This window comes from Phascolarctos cinereus, unplaced genomic scaffold (assembly GCF_003287225.1).
Source record: "Phascolarctos cinereus isolate Bilbo 61053 unplaced genomic scaffold, phaCin_HiC Scaffold_1;HRSCAF=81, whole genome shotgun sequence".
NCBI lineage: Eukaryota > Metazoa > Chordata > Mammalia > Diprotodontia > Phascolarctidae > Phascolarctos > Phascolarctos cinereus.
In genome coordinates, this window is record NW_027555514.1 from 985,707 (window position 1) to 1,010,845 (window position 25,139).

Here is a 25,139-nt window from a genome sequence, read left to right on the forward strand (position 1 = left end):
CGTGGACCTCTCTGAGAAGATGTTCTGGGGATGCAGGGTCAGCACCGTCACACTCACCCCCAGAGCATCCTGAGGCCTCCCCGTCTCGGAGGAGACCTCGCTGCCCTTGGGAAAGCACTCCTCTCCTGTCTCACAGCTCGATATTAATCATCAGCAGACCGATGAACCAAGTCATGGCGGTGACTGGGACCATCCAGGGACTACGTGCTGTTAACATCTAAGAGGGAGGCGAGATGCTTTGTTTAGAGATACTTCAAGGACACCTTCAACTACAGGAGTCAAACGCTCCTTTTGTCATTATTTCTTGTGATCAGCAAACAAATAACTTTCAGACAATTCTGTGACTGTGAGGACATCTGTTGAAGAAAATCGTCTAGCATGAGGGAGAGAAAAAAACCTTTTTGTACAAAAATATTTATAGCAGAACTTTATTATTGCATCGACCTGGAAACCAAATGGATGCCCATTAATTAGAAAATGGCTTAAAAATTATGGTTTATGAATGCAAAGGAGTATTATTGTGTGATAAGGAGTAATAAAAATGACAAATTCAGAGAAGTGTGGGCAAACCGTGAGAATCATTTATACAGCAACTAGCACATGGTAAAGAAAAACAACCCTGTAAGACTTCAGAACTCTGATCGACGCAAAGACCAGTGGTGATTTCAGAAGATGAAGGATGAAGCCTGCTTGCTACCTGGTAGAGGTGGTGGACCACAGGTACTAAATAAAACACACCTTTCCCCAGACATGACAGACAGATTGCTCTGTTCTGCTTGATATATGTATTCACTAAAAGAGGGCATTTATAGAGGGCAGCTACATGGCGCAGTGGATAGAGCACTGGCCCTGGATTCAGGAGGACCCGAGTTCAAATCTGGCCTCTGACACATAACACTTACTAGCTGTGTGACCCTAGCCAAGTCACTTAACCCCACTGGCTAACCAAAAAAAAAAGGGGGGCATTTATGGTAGGGGAGGGGAGTCACGGAGGAAGGGATGCTAAGACAAAAAGAGCACCAAAGAAACCCGTAAAGACATACACAAGAGCGCAAAAGCAAGTTCCAGAGGGTTAAAGTTAATTCTGTGCCCCCAGCTCACAGCCCTCTTTTCTAGTCTTTGTCTGCTGAGATGTTCAGCTCTGCACAAGCTTTGGTCCCTAACTCCCCCTGTCTGCCCCCTGCACTGTCTCTTCTTGGCAGCCTCCCTGGGGGCTTCTGCTAAGCCCCCTGTGCCAAGGACTCCAGAAGGAGGGCACAGACTGCCTTGAATCCCACCATGTCTGCCAAGCACCCCAGCTAGAGGCTGGCAGGGCCTGCTTAGGGGCTTCCTAACCATAGCCTTGCTGGTGTACCCTGGGGTGGGATCCCCTGTTCATGAGTGCTGCCTCATTCTCTCTGGCAGGAAAAAAGACAAAAGTGAGAGAAAGAAGTAAGATGGATGCAGTCCTGTTCTCCCTGCTCCAGCATCAGACTCTGCCTCCAGAGTCACACCCCTTTCTATAGTCACTCTCAGTTTCCTACTTTTGGCTCCCGGTTTCTATGCTTCATCTTAAAATCTAGGCTGGCACTGATGCATTGTTGGTGGAGTTGTGAACTGATTCAAACATTCTAGAGAGCAATTTTGAACTATGCCCAAAGGGCAATAAAACTGTGCACACCCTCTGACCCAGCAATAGCACTGCTAGGTCTATGTTCCAAAGACAAACAAAAAAAAGGGGGAAAGGACCTATCTGTACAAAAATATTTTTAGCAGCTCTTTCTGTGGGGGAAAAGAACTAGAAATTGAGGGCATTCCTACCAACTGGGAATGGCTGAATAAGCTGTGGTATATGAGTGTAATGGAATATTATTGTGCTATAAGAAATGATGAGCAGGATGGTTTCAGAAAAACCTGGGAAGACTTCCATGAAGGGGAAGGGAGCAAAACCAGGACAGCAGACAGATTGTAGACAGTAACAGCAACATTGTAACAATAAACAACAGGGAATGACTTAGCTCTTCCAGGCAACACACTGATGCTGACAAGGACCCCGGGAGCTCTGTCCTGGCAGAAGGGATATGGAGACCTGCACAGAGGCTTTTGATCCTCACAGGAGGAGGAGAAACCCTGGCCTGGCAGGACAGTGGGGATTCCTCTTCCACACTTCCACACCCAGGTTGCCATGGCAAAATGACGCTCTTCCTTCTTCCCAACAGACAAAACTCCGTATCAGAATAACCCCTCATCTTTCATGGTTAAGTGTTTAAATGGACCAGTGAGAAAAGGAACAGCTGAAACAAATTCTAAATCACAGTACACACAAAAGGGAGTCCACGAATTCCCTCCAGACTGACCTTTAAAAATACTGTTCTCAGCTCGGATGGATCCGCCCTCTTGGTTAAAGTCACCTATAAACATAAAGACAGTCATAACGTTAAAATAAATCTAAAGAACCAGACAGGCAGACAGAGGGAAAACAGGTTAGAAATTCAGGGCTCTCATCCTCTCGGGGTATGAGCCAATACCTCCATGGACAGCAAATATTTCAGAGCTAAGAAGATAACGAGGCTTCGGAACAGTCACAGTGTATGAAAAGAGGAAAACGATTCTCTAACTTTCTGGTCTCAGGACTCCTCCTTAGACTCTCCAAAATTTCTGAGGACCTCCAAGAGCTTTTGTTGGTATTGAATAGGTCTATCTCATTTTCAAAATGAAAACCTCTTAGGGCAGCTAGGTGGCGCGGTAGATAGAGCACTGGCCTTGGAGTCAGGAGGACCTGAGCTCAAACCCGACTTCAGACCAAACACTTGACACTTACTAGCTGTGTGACCCTGGGCAAGTCACTTAACCCCACCTGCCTTAAAAAAAAAAAAGAAAATTGAAACATCTTAATATTACTATGGCGATTTCAAACCCAATGCAGTCTCCTGGAGCTGGCCAGATGGCTTGAGTTCCCAGCTTTACGCTGATGGGGGGAGGGGTTCAAGCTACTCAGGGCATGCTGATGAGAAAACGCTCCCCACAGACAAGAACCCAAGGCCATGAGATGCGACAGCCTCACAAGAACCCCATTATCCCCATCTGTCAGGGGAGGAACCTCGAGGCTCGGAGGCGACACCCCATGACAGACAGGGTGGTGCATGCCAAGTCTGAGTCTGCCACGCCATGTCCTAAATGGGCTGTTGGGGCTCAGAGACTTTTCAGCAGTAAACACCTATCCCAGGCACTGAGGGCAGGATGCAGGGTCTCGCTGAGAAGACAGCTGAATCCAGAGCCCCTCAGGAAGAACACCTGCTCTCCTCCCTCCCCTGGCACCCCCCTCAAGGATACGGATCCTAATGAGGAGATGAGAGCGCGTGTCGGTGAAGCATCTATCCTGCCACGTCAGCTCCTCGCAACCTCTCTGGGAGGTAGGGGACAGCTCCATTTTACAGATGAGGAAACTGAGGCAGCAGGCCTCATTACTCCGATCTCCCTGAATCTCGGCCCAGCCCGCTATCCATTGGGCCACCACCTAGACAGAGTTAGGTGAAACAGTATAAAGTCATATGTGACCCTAACACTTATGTTCAAATACCACATATGACAGACCTGGGATGACGATCAGATAAGCTAGGGGTGGGGTAGGGGGAGCCCCAGTGAGCAAACTCCTTCTCCTAAAAGAAATTACCAGCTGCTCTGAAACTTGGAGTCCCAGGAAGCTGCAGGGGTCCCTGGGCAGCCACAGCCTGGACAGCCAGGGTCACGGCTTGACCCAGGCCTTCCTAGCTCTGAGGTAGACTCTCTAGACCGCCCCAAGAGAGTTCTGAACAAGGGGCGGCAGTATCGAGGTCAGACTGTGTCTGCAGCATTTTCAGGTCAGGGATGGGGTGGGAAGGTCAAACCAAGCTAATCTCCAAAGAAACAGGCGAGAGCCCCCCAGTCTGCAAGGGGTTTACACAAAGTCAGCAAAAGCAAAACACATAAGTAGGGGATAAGAGAAGGCAGCAGAGAATCAGGAAAGGCGGACTTCAGTAAGAGAACACTGGTTCACAGGCTATCTCCAAGATGGACCCAGGGTCTGTCTGGAGATATGCTGCCAGCACCTCTTCCTGGAATCCCTACCCACCCAGCCTCCAACTAGTGCTGCCTAGGGTTCCACTTGGGCCACTGGCTTGTCTCTGGGCCTCTAACTTCTATCTTCTGCCAAGCTTTAGTGGCCACCTTTTTGATCTGGCTCTGGGCCCACCACCCCTCTAACTACTTTAATGAATCATTCGCTACCCAAACACAATCATTCACACATAGAACCACCCGAAGCCGCATTAGATAAAACAGAGGAGGTGGGAGAAGAAAATGGTGGATCTCTTCCCTCTGAAGCTCACACCAAGCCCTGGCTTCATACACAGGAAGTGCCCCCAGCCCCCTGCAGCCTCTCCCTCTGGGAGGCCGGCTCCACCCAGAACCTCCATCCTGACCCTGGGCTTTCTCTAGCATGCCCCAGCCCTGGGTCCCTTCACCTCTTCACCCTCTCCCCCATCAGCTTCCTGTTAGATTGTAAGCTCCTGGAGGGCAGGGCTATCACTCTATTTGTGTCCCTAGGGCTCAGCACAGTGCCTGGCACATTGGAAGGGCCAAATACATGCTGGCTGAGTTGACAAGAACCTCAGCAAGCATGAACAAAGGGCCCCAGAGGAGCCCCAGAGGAAAGCCGGTGCGTGCTTCTGGCCCAGACTGTACACTCAAGTCAACTACAAGCATTCATCAAGCCCCTACTATGTGCCAAGCACTGTGCTGAGCACTAGGGACAAAGAAAGGCCAAAGCTCAGACTAGAAGGTGACCACGAGGCCACACACTCTAGGCCACCTGAGGTCCTCCAAAAAGCAAGACTTAGGGGAAACAGGGAAAAGACCCCAGAAGGCAGAGAAGAGGAGCAGACAGGCCCCTACCAGGCCTTCCAGAGCTCCCCAGATCCTGTAAGGCTGGAAAAACGCACCCACGGGATACCCGCCCACAGCAAGCCACAAATCCTGGAGACCACGATGACATGACGTCTGTAAGTCCTCCAAGGAAAACACAGCTTGGACAGAGGGAAGGTCTGCCGGGATTCTGGGGAGAAATGACGAGGTCAAAGGGATCCTATGAATGAAATGAGCGCTCTAAAGCAGAAACTTAGAAACTCCAGAGAAACACAGAAAAGCTAATCCACTAAAATAACAAGACGGGACAGAGCATGATAAACTGTTTGTTTTTCAATAGGAGAAGAAACAAAGGCTCCCTCAGAGCCCTCATGTCTGCAAGAGTCCCTGAGGTAGTAAAATAAGACAACCTGGTACTAGTTTTGTCAGAGGATAGAGGACAGTGTAAGGTCTACTTGGTTCGGGGGGGGGGGCGGGGAGAGAGAGAGATCGGATAAGAACTGTGCTGAACCAGCCCCTGCTCTCAACTTCCATTCTAATAGGTAGAGACAAAACTTACTGGGGAGTCTGAAAGCTGGAGGCAGAAAGGGAAGGTTGTAGCGACAGGAGAGGACACTGCCGTCGGCACAGGGGTGACAGCCTGGGAAAGGAGAGGAAGGGCAAAGAGAGGATGAAACACGGAGTGAGAGGTCACAAGGTAGAGAGAAAGACAAAATGATGAAAACTTGTGACCCGAGGACATGTACAACCAGCTCTCAAAAGAAGCGAGACCACATGAAAGAAAGATCCAAATCACTAATGGGAGAGGGAAATCAAAATGCATGCCGAGGCTTCACCTCACACCCAGCAAACTGGCAAAAACGGCAAGTCATGAGAAGAACACGCTGGTGCACTGTTAGTGGAGCTGTGAATCAACACAACCATTCTGGAAAGCTAACTCGTCTGTCTACCACCTTTGACCCAGAGACTCCAAGGAGCTCAATGACAGAGAGGCGGCTTTCTAGCCACTAAGATACCAAGGGCAGCAAATGCCTGGAAACCAAGTAGGTGCCCAGCAACAGGGCAAGAACCGTGACCAAAGTCTAAAGCACGGAAAGACTTGGGTGCGAGGATGCAGTGAAGTCAGCAGAGCAAGGAAAACAGTGTACAAACAATGTACCCAAACAAGGGAAATGGTGTGAAGATTCCAAAACCCCAAGAGGCATGCTAGGGGAAGGAGGCCTAAGCTTGGGGTTTGGAATACTCTTTTTAGAGTGGGATTTTTATTTTCAATACAGTGTTGATCTGAATTCTTTCTCTCCCCTCTCCTTTAAAGGATGGCTCTTTGGCACAGGAAGGGCCAGAGATAGGAGGAATGTAGGTGAAGCAAAAACAAAAGTCGTCATAAAAGCTATTGCTTAAAAGGAAAAAAGACTGATCAGATAAGAGATCAAGGTAGTACAGGAATGAATATGCAAGTTCAGAATGAGAAGAAGGCCCTCCCTTCCCAGGTGTCGGAGGAAGCACCAGCCTGTATACCCAAGGCTTCCCTGCTGAGGGAGAGAAAGCTTGGGAGAAGAAAGGAGGATGTAGGGCAGAGCACGCCACCCACCAGCCAGGACTGGGGTGACACACTGGGGCAGCATGGCCTTAGGAGGTAGGGCTACTGAATGAGCCTGGATGTGGGTGGCAATGGAGAGCACTGACTCATCGCGTGAGTGACAGGAAGGATTTTTCTATCAGCTGCTGAGTAGAGTCTAAAAGGAAGGGGGATGGTACCCACAGGTGAGGGAGCCCAGAAACCGAGTCGGGGTTGGAGGGGGACGATGGGAAATATTCCAGGGGCAAAGACACCAGAACTAACATGCCTGCTTTCACTTCCGTATGGTCAGACAGGGAGAAGGATCTCTGAAGCTGGAGACAATAAAATGTTCCGACAAAGGCAGCCATGAGAGCCCCCCAAGAGCGCCCCCATCTCCGCCTCATTGGAATGGAACTCCCCGCCAACTCCATCACCCAGCTTGGCGCCTTCTCCCCCAGCCCACTTGGCTAAGACATTATTAAGCCCAAACATCCTTCACGATCCCAGCTCTGTCCCCTGGGCTGAACAAGCCTAACCCCTCTTAGGGTAACAGGGAGGGAAGAGGGATCAGCATTTATCAAGCCCCTGTGTTGGACGGCTGAGGCATTTTTCAGTCATGTCTGACGCTCTGTGACCCCATTTGGGATGTTCTTGGCAGAGATACTGGAGTGAGTTTGACATTTCTTCTCCAGCCCACTTTACAGATGAGGAACTGGGTGAAGTGACCTGCCCAGGGTCACACACACAAAGTGTCCAAGGTAAGAATTTGAACTCCGGAAGAGGAGTCAGATCAGGCCCTCCACTCTGTGCACTATGGCACCACCTAGCAGCCCTATGGCCTATTAAGTGCCTACTCTGTGCTAAACCACAAAGTGGCCAGGTCCTCAAGGAACTCCTGTTCTACTGGGGGAGAGCAGGCGCTGCCGGGGGGCTCCTGCCCTCCTCTGGACATTCTCCTGCTTTTCAACGTCTTTGCCAAACAGCAGCACCCAGAGTTGGAGGAAGGCTCCGGATGAGATCTGACCAGGACACAGAGGGAGCGAGGAGGAAGGGGGAAGGAAATAGACATTTACACGGCCCCTACTGAGCGCCGAGCACCGGACCAAGCGCGTTACAATTATGACCTCCCTTGATCCTCACAAACCTCCCTGGGCGGTAGGGGCTTACAGATGAGCACATGGAGGCAGACAGAGGTGAGATGCTTTGCCCAGGTCACATGGCAGTCAGCATCTCAGGCCACATCTGAACTCGGATCTTCCTGACTTCAGGCCCAGAGCTCTAGACACCATGGCACACCTCGCTCATCCTGGAAAGGGTGCTACTGCAAACAAGGACGTTCTGGATGCTGCGTGGCACTGCTGCCATGGCCCCCAGCCCAGGAGTCTTGGCTGGATGGAGCAGAGCTGGGCATGGCAGGGAGCCCCCTGGGGCCGCTTCCTTCCCAGGCTGCTGCTCCGGCTGGGGCATGGGAGAGGTGTTTAGCGTTCATCTGAAGGAGTCGCCGCTCCAAAGGGGCAACACGGACTGGGACACTCGCTTGGCCATTCCCCCAGCAGGGATCCTGCAGGTCAAGTGCTTCCTGAGGCCTGGGCTGGCACACAGTAGGCCCTCTTAAAATCCTCATTGCGCAGAGCAGCCCAAGAGCTAACCCCCCACACTTTCTAGCCACAAGAATCCCAACCCTGCATCTGTGAAGGGGAGCTTCATCACTGATCTCAAATCCATTTCACTTAATTCGATTCCACTCCCTCTGACACAGGTCATTCCAGGAGGCCCGGAGCTCACAGAGCCCTTTCTGGTGGCAGGCCCCAAAACACCACCTGATGCTTAATCCCGCTCTCTGCCAACGGGTCTGAAGGTCACCAGCTCTAAAGATTCATCACCAGGGGTCACAGAAATGAGGGATGAAGAAAAAGCAACGTAACACAGGACAGGAGGCATCCACAGACTAGCCCAAAACGTCCAGTCCCTTCTTACCTCCCAGCTACCATTCCTCAGGGGGGTTCCAGCTGTCCCCTCAACCTGCCCTACCTGCAGACCAAATGCCTACCTGGGCCACCTCCCCTCTCTGACCGTGCTCCCAGACAGCTGTGTGGATGGACGGTCCCTTCACCGCCCAGACAAGTCATTTAATCCCAACTGCCTCCTTGCTCCCCCTCCCATCCCAAAACTGCTAGTATAAAAAATGATCACATATCTCACTATTCCTCCAAAGCAGCATCCAGGGGTGGTGTCCTGACGAGTCCCTGACTGGACTACATCCATGTCAGGAAGGCCTGGGTTCAAATCCTGTCCCTGACACAAAATGTGACCGTGGGTCTAAATCTGTAAAACGGGAACAAAGGAGTTTTCAACTCAGTGGCAAGGAAGCACCTACTATGTGCAAAGCAGAGCGGGGCTTTCTCCCACCTGCCCAAGTGGCAGGGCCAGGGGAGGCTGCCTTCCAGTCACAGTGGAAGCTTTCGGCAGCCAGGACCACTGGGGGGAAGGGGAAACACACACTTGGGGGACTGAGAGAGTCCTGTAGAAAGCCCTGGGGGGAAAAGAGGACTAGGACAGGGGTGACAGGCCATGTAGATCTGATTTCCAAAACTGACAGGGGACTGAAACCAGCATTTATTAAGCTCCTCTGAGGTTCTGGGCACAGAAGAGGCTAACTGTAGCACTGTCAGCACGGAGCCAACACGGATGTGCCCTCCCTCCAAGTTACAACAAGGCACTGGGCTGGAGGGGGGTCAGGGAAAGCCTCTTAGCTTGATCTGTACCCTAACAAGGGGTGTTCAGAGGCAGGTGTGAATTCTCCATAATTCCCATTTCCCTTGGGTTCCAAAGCCCCAGGATCCTGGAAGCTACCTTTTCCTAAGTTCACTCTTCCAACTCACAAGCCTGGAGACCCATCTCTACCCTCTGCTCCATCTGTCACCCCTGTCTGTGCTGCTCTCCTTTCAGACCCACCGTCCAATTTCTGCTGCTGCTGCTCCGAATCTCTCGAGGCCTCAAATTCTCTGACTCTCAGGATGGCAAGAAAATCTCTTCATCTAGGACTGAAGCCCCCCTGCCCTGCCCCCAGGGGTTCAGAGCCTTCTCCTCCAGCCCCTCCTGTGGCCTTGGCCTCTTCTCTCTCAGCTGACCTTCCCACTTACTTCAAGGGAACTTACCTTCCCTTCTACAACCCATCTGGCCACAGGCCGGGTCCTCTCTGATCCCTGGCTGCTGAGGCATCCATGCCACTCTAATGGCCCCTCAAGACAATGTTCTGTCCCCTTACATCAAACTCTACCTCTCTGCCCACATTCTGTCCAAGCCCAAAAAGGCTGACCCTTGTCCACAGAGCAGTTATGTGAACTCTAAATCGGGGCCCCTGGCTCCAGGCTGACTCAGCCACCCACCCCCACCCTGGCAGGATCTCTTCCCTTGAGGCACCCCCTGAAAGGGCCACTTGGTGGGAGATGATCCCAACAGCTCCGCCCCAGCCTTTCTCTGTCCCCTTCTTCTAGGCCCCTTCTCTCTCTCCTCCCATATGCCTCAAATTCTTTGCCGGGCTCGCTTCCTAGCCCTCCTTACTTATCTGGATCTTGGGCTGAAAGGGGAAAGGTGCCCGAGAGACTGGGGAGTTCAACGGTCCCACCTGAATGGCATCTATGTCCAGGTTGTGTCCATAGAACTCACCCAAAGGACTCCCAACTCGCCTTTCAAGGGGCAGGAGGCACGCCTCCGTACATAAATCCCGAGTGACTCCTAACTCAGACTGAAAACTTCCACTGTTTTGGGTGAAAAAACTGGCTCAAGAATGACAGCGTGACAGCTGGGGGCCTTACACTAGGTGGATGTTCTGCATGTCCATGGATCTAAGTGCATCGGCCAAAGCGGCGAGGGGTGGGGGGCTACATCCCTGAGGGATCTCTGCAGCCCCACTTGGACCTGATGACCTTCTCACACCGGCCAAGTCACACACCTCCAAATGGACATGGGTCCAAGCCCTCTGTTCCCCCAAGCTGGGAGCCCCGGCGGACTCTCCCCTTCCCCCGACGTGCGAGTGGCCAAGGCCTGTCTATTTCACTTCCCTGTCGCTGCGACTCTGAACGTAGCCTCCCCTGGTCCAGGCTCTCACCTCATCACCTGCCGCCTGGACAAATGAAGGGCCGGGGCTGGGGCTGCCTGGGGTCCCCCGGCCTCCATCCAGGCCCCCTAACCGGTCAACTCCAGCGGCTGCCTATGGCCTCTGTCCGGCATTTAGGCCCGGCGCTCTCTCGGATCCCGTGGCCCCTCCCGGCTCACCCCTCCCCCACCCCTTCTGTTAATTATTTCCTAATTAGCCTGTAGGTCAGAGTGGCCGGCGTGATCCTCCCCCCATTAGGCTGTAAGCTCCCTGAAGGCAGGGACCATCTTTTGCCTCTTTCTCTACCGGCGCTTGGCCACTGCCCGGCACACACACACAGTAGGAGCCTAATCAATGCTTGTTGACCGACAGTCATTGTTGACAACAACCCGCACCTGGCACGCAGCCACCTCCAGTCCCCGGCTCAGCAGCCCAAGGGCTCAAGGCCCCGCCCACTTTGCCCCCCCCCAGCTGGACCCCGCGGGGGTAACCTGCTTCTTTCCTTCCTCCTTGCGTCCGTCTCTCCTGGGGCAGCGGTGCCGGCGAGCAGCACTAAGGAGAAAGGCGAATGGACCCTTCCTGCCCCGCCCATGCAGGGGAGCCTCAGTTTCCTCCCACGTCCAACGCCCCCCGGGCGCCCCATTGCCGCGCGGACGCGCCCCCACGTGGGCCCCCGGACCTCCACGATCACCTTAGCTGCCGCCATGCTCCGCGAGGATTCGCCGTGGGTAGACGCCGGGGGCGTTCTCGGTAGCGGGCGAGTGCGCGCGCACTGTCGGCCCCGCGGGTCACGTGCCCAGATGGGGCGGGGCCGAACGGCCGGGGCTAGCGCTCATTGGCTGCACCCGCAGGCGTGTGAACTGCCGCTCTCCGGTTCGGAGGAGGGGCACGTGACGTAAACGGGGCGGGGTCTCCGGACATGTGCCGCCTAGGGGGGCGGGGCAAAAGGAGGGTCTGGGAAGAGCAGGTGAGCTGGGGGCGGGGCGGGAAACAAGGGCTCTGACCCATGAGCTCTGAGGCCCCTCCCCCCTTGCTCAGTTTCCCCTCAGAAGTGGGGCCCGAGGTCGCCCCCATCTGCCCATCTTCCTCTCCCATGGACCACGCGTGTCCGTGCCCTCCGCCTCCCGGCCCTGGGGAGGGGCTGCGTGCTATCAGGGAGACGGAGCAGAGACCTGCGGGCTCCTGACGCTGGCTGGGCTCCCCTTTCGGGGCCTGGGTGCGGCTGCGGGGGGGGGTGGTAGGGCGCGGGATCATTAATAAGGGCTCCCGCCCACCCCCCACTCCAGCGCACGCGTCCTGGACCCCCTGCAGAGCATCTCGGGTCCCCACATCCAGCCCCAGGCTCTCTCCTGAGCCCCGGCCTCATGTCGGGCATCCCAGACGGGGTGGGAGCTCATCCCGCCCCTCCAAACCCCGTTTCGTGGGGGCACTGCCCTGCGAGCGTCCGGTCCCCCATGCCCCTCCCCCATTCATCTGCTGCCAGCCACATGGTGTGGCTCCTCTGACCTCCCTGAGACCACCCTGATGCCCCCTGGCCTGAGCACTGCCCTCCCTCCCTCTCTGAGGTTTTGGCGCTGGACTGGGACCCCCCCCCCCGCATGAGGCTTTTCCTCCCCCCCAGGTTCTGGGACCCCCCAGAGGAGGCCTTTCCTGCCCCCCATTCCCTCCAGTTCACCATCTCTCCCTTGGGTCCTTAGCACTTCTACGTCCTCCACCTTCAGGAGGAGACCCTTGAAAGCAAGGGCCTGGCACTCACCACCCCCCTCCACACAGCCAGCATTTAAGGAGCATTCTGTGGATACAGTGCCTCCCTGCTCCACAGCACCTTATCAGCTAGATTTAATAGAAATGATAGGTCAGCTTGAGGTCATCATCATCATCATCTGAGGGAGGAATGCAAAGTCCTAGCATCCAGCCATCCTGGCAGAGGCAGGGGTGGGGAGGCCAGAGGTAAGGGTCAGAATTTGTGTGCACTGAAGAAACCTGACATAAGGCAAGTCTGCCCTGATATCAACTGCTTGACTGCTTGGGAAAAGACAGAAAACAGCTCCTCCTGTTGTAGGGTTCCCATGAGACCATCTGGAGGTAAATGTTGGCTTCTGTCAGAGCAGAGTATCTCCCCCAAAGCCTAGAGCAATTGTTTGGATGCACTACACGCTTACGTTACTGTTAGTTTGATAATCAGTCTCCCATTCCCATTTCCTTTTGAAAATGAAAACCCAAGGCTAATAATAGCTGTGAAGCAATAGAGAAAGGGATCTCATGCAGGTGAGATGAACCCCAATATATACATTGTTTTGTTTGACAGCAGTGGGGATATCCAAGAAGACTTCCTGTAGGAGGTAGTCTTCAAGCTGAGCTTTGACAGAAGCTAGGGATTGTCTGAGGCAGAGGATGAAGAGGAAACGTTCCATGTGTGGGGGACAGCCAGGATAAAGACAGGTAAGATGGCATGTCATGAGAAAGAACCGGAAGGTCAGCCTGGCTGGGCTGCCTAGTGCATGTGATGAACTAGAAAGGGAGGCTTCAGGTTGTGAAGGGCTTAAGATGTAGGGCAGAGGAGTCTGTATTGGATCTGAGCAGGGGGCTGGGGGGCCAGGCCTGTGCTTTAGGGAAATCACTGGCACTTCAGTGGAAGGTGGAAGAGACTTGGGGCAGGAAGAACAATTAAGAGGCAAGAGGTGATGAGGGGGACAGACGAGAGAGGTCATGGAAATAGCCTTGGGAAGACTAGGCAGCTGATTGACTGGGAGGAGGACAGAGGAAAGAATGAAGGATGATGTGAAGGTTTGTGAATGAGGGTGACCAGAAAGATGGAGCTCTCTCTGGACAATGGGGAAGTGGGGGAGGGGAAGAGAAAATGAGTTCAGGTTTGTCTCCAGGACGCACAGCTCCCAATTTGGGATGTGGGCCCAGAGCTCTGGACAGAGAGTGGAGCTAGGTGCACAGGTCCTCTGTGGAAGAAAGGCTTAATCAACCCTTCCACAGCTCTTGGCCTGAAGGAGTCACCACTGGTACAACCTCCACACTGTTGGGGGAGCTGTGGATTGATGCAGCCATTCTGGAAGCGACTGCACTGTGCCCACCCCAGAAGTCAGCATCTATTGACTTAGCTAACTGCCAGGCCTGCAAAGATCTGCCGAGTAGATAGATGTGCAAATACTTTGTTGCAGCACTTTTGATTCTTAGCAAAGAACTGGAAAAGGGGGTGCCCATCAACAGGAAATGGCAGCACAAATTATGGCATGTGGATGTCATGGAATATGATTGTACCCCAAGAAATGATCGATTCAGAGAACCTGGGAAGAGTTGTAGGAAGTGATTTTGAGGGAAGTGAGCAGAAATGACAGAATGATTGACACAATGAGCACAGATGTGTTGCTGTTCATCCTTCATTTTCCAACAGGCCCAGTGACATCACAGGTGATGTCCTGACTTGCTAGAGAATTGGATTGAAGTGAGGCAGAGCTGCATAAAGTCATCAGCCTCACTCTTTCTTCTAAATCCATCAAAGTCCAGTGGCAGGACAAAAATCGAGATGACTACTGATGGCCTGGGATGCATTGGATGACCTGGCATCTTTGATTCCTGACCAAGCTCTAGGGGAACCGCGGCACCTGCTTCACTTGCCTTCATGGCCATTGGAACAAATTGTTCTCATCCCCCATTACAGAAAAGGGAGAAAGGGGAGTCATCACATACACGGGGTAGACATCCCCTAACTCACCAACAGCTTTCAGACCTGTTGGTTTAGCCCATCTGCCAAAGCAGTTTACTGGGGTATGGTTGCTGGCCCACTATAGCTTCTTGGAGCCACAGGTGAGAGCTGGGTGAAGGTAGATACCAAAAGTGAGCCCTGAAAAGGGCTCAGCAGCCTTCACTCCAGAGGTGCCAGTCCTCCCTGAACACCCAATGACCACGGTAAGATTCGGGAAGACAACCACGGAAGGCCTGAGAACTCTGATCAATGCAATGGCCAGTCACATTTTCAGAAAAGTGAGGGTGAAATGAGCCAAAGAGAGGTGCTAGGTGAGAAGTGAGGACAGATTTGCTTTGTTTAACGATGCTCATTTGTTATGAGGGAGGACCTCCCTGAGAGCAGGGAGTTGCAGGTAATGATAATGATGCAAGACAAGCCCTAAGGAAACATCACCAAATACGCCAGAGCAGCAGAAGGCAGTTTAGAAGAAGAAACTGCCAACCACTGCAGTTCTGTTAAGACTGTGTTGTTTAATACACTTGTAAAAGTATGTAACATATGTTCACAGTTTGTTTTATACATACTGTTTTCCATTCTCTGTGTATCGGTAAATTTGTAATAAAAATGAAAGTTTTTTTTTAAAGAGTAGCATATCTGTGAGTGGGCTTGTACCATCTTCAAGAACAATTGATCTGTGAAATAATGGTCTAGTCCTTTCCTGGAGGAAGACAAAATTAGGAACCTGCTGCCCCTGAAAATGATGCGAAGGGGTCTGGCATCAGGAGAGTTTTCCTGGGCTTTTTCCAGGAGGTCACTCCTCTTTACACAGGCCTCTCTTGAGTCAGCTAGTGGTATGAGAGATTTTCCTATGATGGCAGATAAATGGAGAAGTCCAAAAGGTCCAGATTGTGGTGGAGATACACTTTCTCATGGTACTCTTGGTCATGCCTCAGTCTCTTTACAAATTTGCTCGGGGAAAGTTTTCATTGAAAGAGTAGGTAGAACAAGGAAGGTAACAAATTAGGAAGGCTTATAATTATGTGCTGATTTGATAGATGCCATTTCTATATAGAATCACAGAATCTCAGGGTGATAAGGGACCTCTGAAGCCATCTGGTTTAACACATGACTGGCCTATAATCCTTTTCACAAAATTCCTAAGAAATACTTACCCAGCTCCAGTGAAAGGAGCCTATTAACTCCTGAAACCACAGTCCATTTTGGAGTAGTTATAGTGGTTAGAAAGTTTAGGGGTTTTGTTATCGTTATTGTTTTCTTCCCCAGAGAGAGGCTGGCAAGGGTGGTGGAGCAAGAGGAAACAGTCCATCCCAGCTTTTTGCACATGACTATTCCAACCAAGATCAAGGAAAGGCACCAGACCAAATGGTAATCAAGGAAAACCACACTCTATCACTTTTCTGGCCCAGGTCAGCATAAGGAGATAGACAGGCCTGGACCTTGGGAAGGAGTCACTAAGTGTTTGCTGTGTGCCAGGCACCATGCTAAGCACTGGGAAGGCCTGGGCAGACCCTTCTATCGATGTGCCCGTGCAAGGTGCACAGAGAAGGCATGCTAAGTAAGCCTTCCACCCTGTGGCTTCCACTCCAGAGCAGGATCTGACTTTCATCATGTAGATCCAGGCTGGACCCTGTGGCTGAGAGTTGAGGGGAGGGAGCTGAGTTCCATTGCTCTCAATGTGTGCAGCCTCTTAGCTAGCTGCAAAGCTCAGACCAGGAAGGGGGGCAGCAGCCAGACTTCTGCTTGGATCCTACCATGTAAGACATAGTAAGTTTGCCAGCTCCTAGCCTGAGCCACCCCTGAAATACTTGGAGAACATAGCACTCAGTACCTGGAGAAAGGAAGTGCAGGATCCCAGAGAACACAGCCCAGGACCATGCAAAACCCCAGCATTCCCTCCAAAAGTAGACAGAATCTGGCCTTGACAAACAGTCACAATTCAGTAAGCAAGGCCAGAAGAGTGTGAGAAAAAGATACTGATGATAAAGGGCTTTGTAGAACCAGGGATGCCCAAGACACAAACCCAGGAAGAGAGAGTAACTCTACAGCTACAAGCAAAGTCTCAAACAAACCTCAGTCAATTAGCAGTGAGTTTTTTAAAAGCTAAAAATTATATAAATGAAACTCAAGCTTTATGGGGGGAAAATGGAAAAGAAACCAGAGTTTTTTAGGAAGGACTTTGATGGAGAATTAACGGTTTAGTTCAAGAGCTACACGATGTTGCCCAAGAAGACCAAACAGAAATAAATGGCTCCATGATATAATAAGAAATATTAAAACCAAGCCAAAAGACTGAAAACGTGGAAGAAAGTAAAATATTCACAACAACTGACTTAGAAAACATATCCAAAAGAAACAACTTAAGTATCATTGGACTACCTGCAAACTATGACCAAAAAAAAAAGACCTAGACATCATTTTGTGAATCGTGAAAGAAAATAGCCCAGATCTCTTAGAACCAAAAGAAAAAGTGAAATAGGAGAATCCACCAGAAACCTGCTAAAAGAAACCCCAAAATGAAAACTGCCAAGAACATCACTGCCAAAATGCTGACTTTCCAGGTCAAAACAAACAAAAAAATACTTCCAACAGCCAGAACAAAAGAATTTGAGGACCAAGGAAGCACAGTTAGGGTCATATAAGTTTTGGCAGTACCCTCATGGATGTATGTATGTGTGTGTGTATATACATGTGTTTGTTTTGAGGCTGGGTCTCCTCTAATTCTGACTCTACCCTTAATTCAGAGCTGGAAGTGTACCAGCCACTCGTGTGCCTGATCCTGATGCTGATCAGCATGGAGGCTTTAAACTGCTCTGCTTTTCTGATTTGGGCAGCCTAATGATCCTCTCCTCACAGGGGCTCAGCATATTGGTGCCAGACTCAATGAGGACTCATGATTAGCTTTGGCCCTTCTCTAGCCCAGAATTCCCAAATTCAAGAGACCCAGCAGCCTCTGCTTCCAGTATTTTTAAAATGTATTTTTTAATGTTTAATTTATTTTATTTTTAATTTATGGACTAAAGCAAGCATTTCCATAACATAGTATAATAAAAAAAGATGATTGCACATGAGATTGCAAATCTATTATGTACAACTTGCTATTCCTTTAAAATATTTAATAAAGTTATATAATTTCTTTTTGTCTTTTTGTTTCTCCTCCCTGCCCTAGAGATGGTACCATTAGACACAAATGTGTATATGTATATATATAATTCTACTCATACTTCTGTTTATCACTTCTTTCTTGGATGCAGATAGTATCTTCTTCATATGTCCTTTGTAGTTAATTTGGGTATTTATAATAGTCAAAATGATTTATTCACTCAAAATTGTTCTTTAAACAATATTGCTGTTACTGTATACAATGTTTTCTTGGTTCTGCTCATTTCGCTCTTCATTATTTCTTGCAAGTTTATACATATTTTTCTAATATCATCAAGCTTATTATTTCTTATACCACAGTGGTATTCCATCACAATCATATACCACAACTTGTTCAGCCATTCCTCAATTGACAAGCATCCTCATAATTTCCAGTTCTTTACCACCACAAAGAAAGCTGCTATAAATATTTTAGAACATATCGGTTCTTTTCCTTTTTCCCTAATTACCTTTGGAAATAAACCTAGTAGTGGTATTGCTGGGTCAAAGGGTATAGGCAGTTTAATAGCTCTTTGGGCATAATTCCAGATCATTCTCCAAAATGATTGGATCAGTTCACAATTCCACCAACAATGAATGTGTCCCAATTTCTCCACATGCCCTCCTTTACCTTTGGTTAATTTATTACTTTTACCTTCAATCATTTTAGCCAATCTGATGGGTGTAAGATGATATCACATGGTTGTTTTAATTTTTATTTTCCTAATCAATAATGATTTATAGCATTTTTTCATATGACTATAAATTATTTGGATTTCTTCATTGGAAAACTGCCTATTCATGTCCTTTGACCATTTATCAATTGAGTAATGACTCGTTCTTATAGATTTGACAAAATTCTTTGTATATGAGACATGAGACCTTTATCTGAGAAACTGTCTACATTTCCCTAATTTTCTGCTTTCCTTCTGATTTTGGCTACATTTGTTTTTTTAATTTAATGTAATCAAAATCATCTATTTTACATTGTACTGTGCTCTCTATCTCTTGTTTTTTTCATAAATTATTCATGTGTCTATAAGGTTGATAAATAATGTGTTCCATGTTCTTCAAATTTTTTATTTCTCAACCAGTACCAGATAGTTTTGATAATTACTGCCTTAAAATATAGTTTAAGATCTATTACTGCTAAACTTCCTGCCTTTTCTTCCCCCTGTTATTTCCTTTGATATTCTTGACTTTTTGTTCTACTAAATGAATTTTGCTATTCTTTTCTCTACTTCAGTAAAAAAAAAATAGAATAATTTAATTGGGATGCATTGAATATGTAAATTAGTTTAGGTAAAATTGTCATTTTTATTGTAATGGCCCTGCCTGCCCATGAACAATTAATATTTCTTCAATTATTTAAATCTGATTTTATTTGTATAAAAAGATTTTTATACTTTCGTTTATATAATTCCTGGGTTTGTTTTGGCAGGTCTATTTCCAGGTATTTTATGCTGTCTAAGGTTATTTTAAATGAGATAACTCTTACTATTTCTTCTTGCAGTATTTTGTTTGTGATATATAGGAATGCTGATGATTTATTTCGATTTACTTTATATCCTACTACTTTGCTAAAATTGTTAATTGTTCAAACTAACTTTTTAGTAGAGTCTTTGGGATTTTCCAAGTATATCATCATATCATCTGCGATAAGAGATAGTTTTATTACCTCATTCCATATTTTGATTTGTGCTATTTCTTTTTCTCTTCTTATTACTATTGCTAGGATTTCCAATATAATATTGAATAATATTGGTGACAGTGGGCATCGTTGTTTCACACCTGCTCTTGCTGGGAAGGCTTCTAGCTTATCCCCATTACAAATAATTCTTGCTGATGGTTTAGATAATTTTTTTTATCAGTTTATGAAAAAAATCCATTTATTCTGATATTTTCAAGTGTTTTTAATAAAAATGAGTGTTGTACTTTATCAAAAAGTGTTTTCTGTATCTCTTGATATAATCATGATTTTTTAAAACTTTATTATTGATATAACCAAATGTTAATAGTTTTCCGTATGTTAAACCACCTATGCATTCCTGATATATATCCCACTTGGCCATGATGTATAATCTTTGTAATATATTGTTGTAATCTTTTAGCTAGTATTTTATTTAGGATTTTTGCAACCATATTCATTAATGAAATTGGTCTGTAATTTGCCTTGTCTGTTTTTATTCTTCCTGGTTTAGGTATTAGTATCATATTTGTTTCTTAAAAGGAGTATAATAGGATCTGTTCTTTGCCTATTATTCTAGATAATTGATTTTAATATTGGAATTAGTTGGTCTTTAAATGTTTGATAGAATTCACTTGTAAATCCATCTGATCCTGGTGCTTTTTTCTTAGGCAACTCATTTATGGCCTGTTCAATTTCTTTTTCTAAATTAGTTCGATTTAGATATTCTATTTCCTCTTCTGCTAATCTAGGTAATTATATTTTTGTAAGTAATCTTCCACTATTTCACTTAAATTATTAAATTTATTGGCATATAATTGGGCAAAATGATTCCTTAGAATTGTTTTAATTTCATCTTTATTAGTGGTATATTTACCCTTTTCATTTTTAATAGTAGTGATTTGGTTTTCTCTTTTTTTAAATTCAAATTAATCACTGGTTTATCTCTTTTTTTTTTTTTTCATAAAACCAACTCCTAGTTTTATTCATTAACTCAATAGTCTTTTTACATTCAATTTTATTTATCTCACCTTTAATTTTTAGGATTTCCAATTTAGTGTTTAGTTGAGGAATTTTAGTTTGTTCTTTTTCTAGTTTTTTTTAATTGCATACACAATTCATTGGTCTGTTCTTTCTCTATTTTATTGATATAAGCATTTAGAGATATAAATTTTTCTTTAATCACTGCTTTTGCTGTATGTATCCCATAGGTTTTGATATGTTATTTCATTATTGTCATTCTCTTCAGTGAAATTATTGATTGTTTCTAAGATTTGTTTTTTAAGATTAGGTTTTTTAAGCTCCAGTTCATTTTTAATCCATATTTCCAGGGTCCTTTATTAAATATAACTTTATTGCATTGTAATACGAAAAAGCCACCTTTAATATTTTTGCTTTTAGCTATAAAATTTTGTCCTAATATATGGTTAATCTTCATAAAAATACCATGAACCTCTGTGAAAATGGTGTATTCCTTTGTGTTTCCATTCAGTTCTTTCCACATATCTATCATATCTAGCTTATCTAAAATTCTATTCACATCCTTGACTTCTTTCTTATTTTTTCATTAGATTTATCTAGTTCTAAGGGGGGGAGATTAAAGCCCCCCACTATTATAGTACTACTATCTATCTCCGCTTGTAATTCATTTAACTTTTGTTTTAAAAATTTAAGATGCTATAGTATTTGTTATATATAGGTTCTGTATTGATATTGCTTCATTGTCTATTGTACCTTTTATCAAAATGTAGTTACTCTGTTTATCTCTTTAAATTAAATCTATTTAAGCCAGAACTTTGTCTGAGATCATAATTGCTACTCCTGCCTTTTTTTTTTTGCATCAGCTGAAGCATAATAAATTTTACTCCAACCCTCCATTTTAACTCTGTGTATATATCTCAATCTTAAATGTGTTTCTTGTTGCCAACAACATATTGTTGGATTCTGATTTTTAATCTATTCTGCTATCCATTTTATAGAAGAGTTCATCCCATTCACGTTCAAAGTTATATTTACTATTTGTGAATTTCCCTCCATCTTATTTTTACTCACTGTTCTTCTTGGCCTGTCTTTTTACCTAATCCCTGTTACCTTATCTACTCCCCTCAACATCCTATTCCTTATTCTACTCACCCCTCTAAGTCTCTCCCTTATAGTCTCCCCTCATCCTCCTAAATCTTAATCTACACTCCCTTCTAAAAGTCCCTAGCTTATCTTCTCCCTTTACCCTCATAAATCTGAATCTATATAACCCTTCTAAAAATCCTTCCCCACCCTATCCCCCAGTTCTCTCACCTCTCTACAAGTCTAGAATCCTTCTATTCCCCTCCAGATGTTCGCATTGCTTCCTCTTCAACCCTGATCCGGTGATCCAGACCTCCCCTTCCCCACTGCTTCCTCTGTATCAGTTCTTCCTTTCATGCCCCATTTTATGAGATAATTGTTCCTTTTCCCCCCTAGAATCATCCCATACACAACTCAGTCTCAACTTTTCTTTCAAACTATCCTAGTAATGGTGACAATTTTAAGAATATTAATGACATTTTATATACAAGAAGTAAACATTTTGACCTTAATTAGTCCCTTATAATTAGTCTTTAATATTTTCCTTTTATTTCTTCAGGGTCATTTATATTGAATTTTCCATACAGTTCTGGTCTTTTTGTCACAAATACCTGAAAGTCTTTCAGTTCATCAAATGGACATTCTTCTTTTTCATCCAGAATTATACTCCCCCAGTAGCAGGGATTATGTGCTACCAGGCCCAGAAACAACAACCACTTTAAAAGAATGGTGAGTTTGGAAGATGGTATCTCAGAAATAAAAAAGGTGTTGGCTTACAGCTAAGTATGAGGTATGCAGCAAAACTGGGGATGATCCTACAGGGAGAGAAATGGACCTTTGATAAAATACAGGATGTCCAAGCAATCATGATGAAAAGACAAGAGGTGAGTAGAAACTTTAGAACATGAAAATATTTCAAGAAATATAAAAAGGTGAATACAAGGGAGCAATCAGAATGTACTATGTAAGGAGTCATCGAAGTCTCTGTGTTTTATCAGATGAGGAATGAAATAAGCAGCTTCTCAGAACCTAACATCACCAGGGTCGAAAGGGAATTGTAGAGCAGTTTTCTTATGTTCTGATGATCCTAAAGAAGGAAAGGGGAGTGAAAAAGAATGGGGATGGGAAGCAGTGTGGGGGAGCTTACTCTCTCATCTAAATGGGACCTGCAAATAGAAAACTTCCAACATGAAGGAAGGGGTGGGGGAAGGGGGTATGACCGGAACCTTACATTCCTCTGAGCTAGTCGGAGAGTGGTAGATCACACCTATACACCCACACACCCACACCCACACACCCACCCCCACACCACACACACACACACACACACACACACACACACACACTCGAGCACGCTCAACAGGAAAATAGTGAAAAGAGTAGGGCAGAAGAATTAGGGAGAGAATAGATTCAGGGAAGGTTAGTTAAAAGCTAACAGACTAACCTCTGAGAGTGGATCATAAAGAGCTTTTTAAAAGGAAAGAAAGAAAGAACCTGTGATTGGGATCTTGGGGGGAGGGGACCAAAAATATCACAGAGGAGTGAAGACAGATCGAGCATGGATGAGTGGTGCTGAGCACTAGGATCTCTCTTCTTTGTAAAGAGGAGGGTGGGGGACAAAGAGAAGAATGTCTAAGAGAGATGGAAGAAAATGCAAGGGCTGATAACCGTGAATGCAAATTGCACGAACTCAAGGATAAAACAAGAGGAGAGCAGAACGGAAGGAAGAACCTAACAATATGTCATTTACAAGAAACATACTTGAAACATAAAGATTCCCCTAGTTCATATGAGGGGCTGATGCTAAATCTATTATATTTCATCTGAAATGTTAAAAAGCAGAGTAGTGATCATGCTCTTAGACAAGGCGAGAGTAAAATAGAATTATAGACAATAAATGAATAGCATCTATGCACTAAATGGACAAATTAGCTATTAAATACATAAAGGAAAAGGATAAATAAGGTATAGAGAGAAATAGACTGTCAAATTACAATAGTAATGGAACTCGGGCAGTTCTAGACAAATCTAGCAACAAACAAATAAGAAACAAGTTAAGGATTTGAATAGAATTTTTAGAAAAGTTGGATTCTATAGCTTTCTGGTGATTACTGAGTGGATGGACATAGACAGGAACATTTCTATTTCTCAACACTATATGACACCTTTACAAAAACTGGCAGTGTTATTGTGGCATAGTACCTTTGGAAACAAAAGCAGAAAGGCAGAAATACAAAACATCCTTTGCTGACAGGAATGCAATAGAAAATGTACTCCTTAAAGGCCTTTGAAGAAAAGATTAAAATTAATTGGAGACTAAATAACTTAATCCTAAAGAATCAAAAAACAAATCAAGAGAAATATCCAAGAAAATGGTAACAATGACATGTCATGTCAAAATCTGTAGAATGGAATCAGAACAGTCCTAGGGTGTAAAATGTCTGTCCGGCAGCAAAAAGAGAAAGAGAACTGAGCACACATCTCTTAAAACCAGATAAACCATCAGCTGGTCCAATTGGAAAAGAGAAATAAGAAAAGGAACGTTGGTGGCTTAGCAAGGAGCTTCTTGAGCCCACCTCAGCCACTCCATTGCCAATCCCAAGAGTGTGCTAATCCCATCAACCCCTCATCTCCCGATGTCTTCATTCAGGTTCCGGAATTGTAGAACCACTCTGAAGTTGTCAGCAGCCTCACTCCCAGGGGCCTGAAGCCAGACTTCCTCCCCGTTCTCTCACACCCCTGCCAACAGTTATGCGTGCCATGCTTGGCAAGGTTGCCAGCATGGTCCTGGAGAGCTGGACATTCGTTCAAGCACCGAGGTCCCCCCAGCTCTAAAATTCTATTAATCTGTAGTTGTTCCATATTTATATAACTAAGGGGTGCCATTTATCCCTTTGAGATTAAACAGTTACACATTGTGTGCTAAGAGACCAGCAAGGTGAGAAAGTCCATGCATAGAACTGGAGAAATAAGAACTGATCTGAGTGGAGAGAGGGCAGGCCCAGCTTGGCTCCTTAATGTCAAGTTCCTGGTTTTAATTGGTCTGGACTATTTGTCTGAACTCCCTGAGTTCATTAGACACAGCAGAACTCTAGCCACAGGGTAACCAACCTTTCCAGTGAGCTAGCCTCTTTTATCATGTCCAAATCCATTAGTGATCTGCTTTGAACGCACCCTTAGCAACAGCAATGTGGAATGCTTAAGACAGAGGAAGTCTCCTTGCTCTGCACCTGTAGATTAAGTGTGAAAATGTTGAGTGGATGGTGGGAGCTGTTTCCCTTCTCGTGATCTCACCCAACTGGGCAAGCTGCCTTCTCTGTAGGTTTGCCAGCCCTGGCCCTGGCTGCTGGGGCAGATGGGGGCAGACAGCCCTGGAAGCAGCCTGAGCCCACCCTCCCCTGGTACTCTGTCTGAATATAAAGGGGGATGGTTCTTTGTTGCCCCACCCTCATGCTGATGGGGTGTGCTGGGTCACTCAGAGTATCCGCATGACATCCACGCAGCAAGTGGGTAGAAGAGAACTGATCGTCAAAGCGAGTGCAGAAAGAAATCTCACCAACAAAAGGGAATCTTGTTTCCTAAAGGGAAAAAGTACCACCTAACATCATCAGCTCACTATTGGGCATGAATTAGTTATGAAAAGCCTTCACAATCGAAAGAGACATAATCATCCTTCATGTAGAACAGATTTGTTTATTCTGTAAAGAGTCATTTCAGTTGATTAATTATTAGTGTCTGCTGATGGTAGGGGTAACAAGGCAGCCCTGATGAGGGAATTATGGAACTACATGCCTAGAATATTCATCACCCATTACACCTGGTGTGTTCTTAACCTGCCCATCTCCTCCAAGCCCGTGGGCCCTTCAGAAGAATTCAAAGGCCCCACTGGCTGGCTGGCTCAGGACATAGAGTTCTGTCTTCTTCTGGGTTTCCATAGAGGAAACCTGCTTCTGTAGAGGACTTGTCTCCTTTGGCAGGGAGTAGGAAG

At 46.5% G+C, this 25,139-nt stretch overlaps 1 protein-coding gene across 4 annotated transcripts in view; it reads right to left on the bottom strand.

Moving 5' to 3' along the window:
* SLC25A13 (solute carrier family 25 member 13) overlaps positions 1 to 11,341 on the bottom strand; it is an 83,746-nt gene extending 72,405 nt beyond the window's left edge. Inside the window, exons 1-2 of one of the 4 annotated variants that reach the window (XR_013485034.1) lie at positions 11,233 to 11,341; positions 2,337 to 2,390 (exon numbers count right to left, since the gene is read on the bottom strand). Coding sequence is in view for 1 of the 4 variants with exons in the window: in XM_020999968.2 (XP_020855627.1) it covers positions 2,337 to 2,390; positions 11,233 to 11,247 (69 nt within the window). In the remaining 3 variants the exon portion in view is untranslated. Of the gene's footprint in view, positions 1 to 2,336; positions 2,391 to 10,553; positions 10,645 to 11,232 lie in introns of those variants that run through there. The other 3 variants (XM_020999968.2, XM_020999970.2, XM_020999969.2) reach the window with 3 other exon arrangements.
* Positions 11,342 to 25,139: the final 13,798 nt, after the last annotated feature.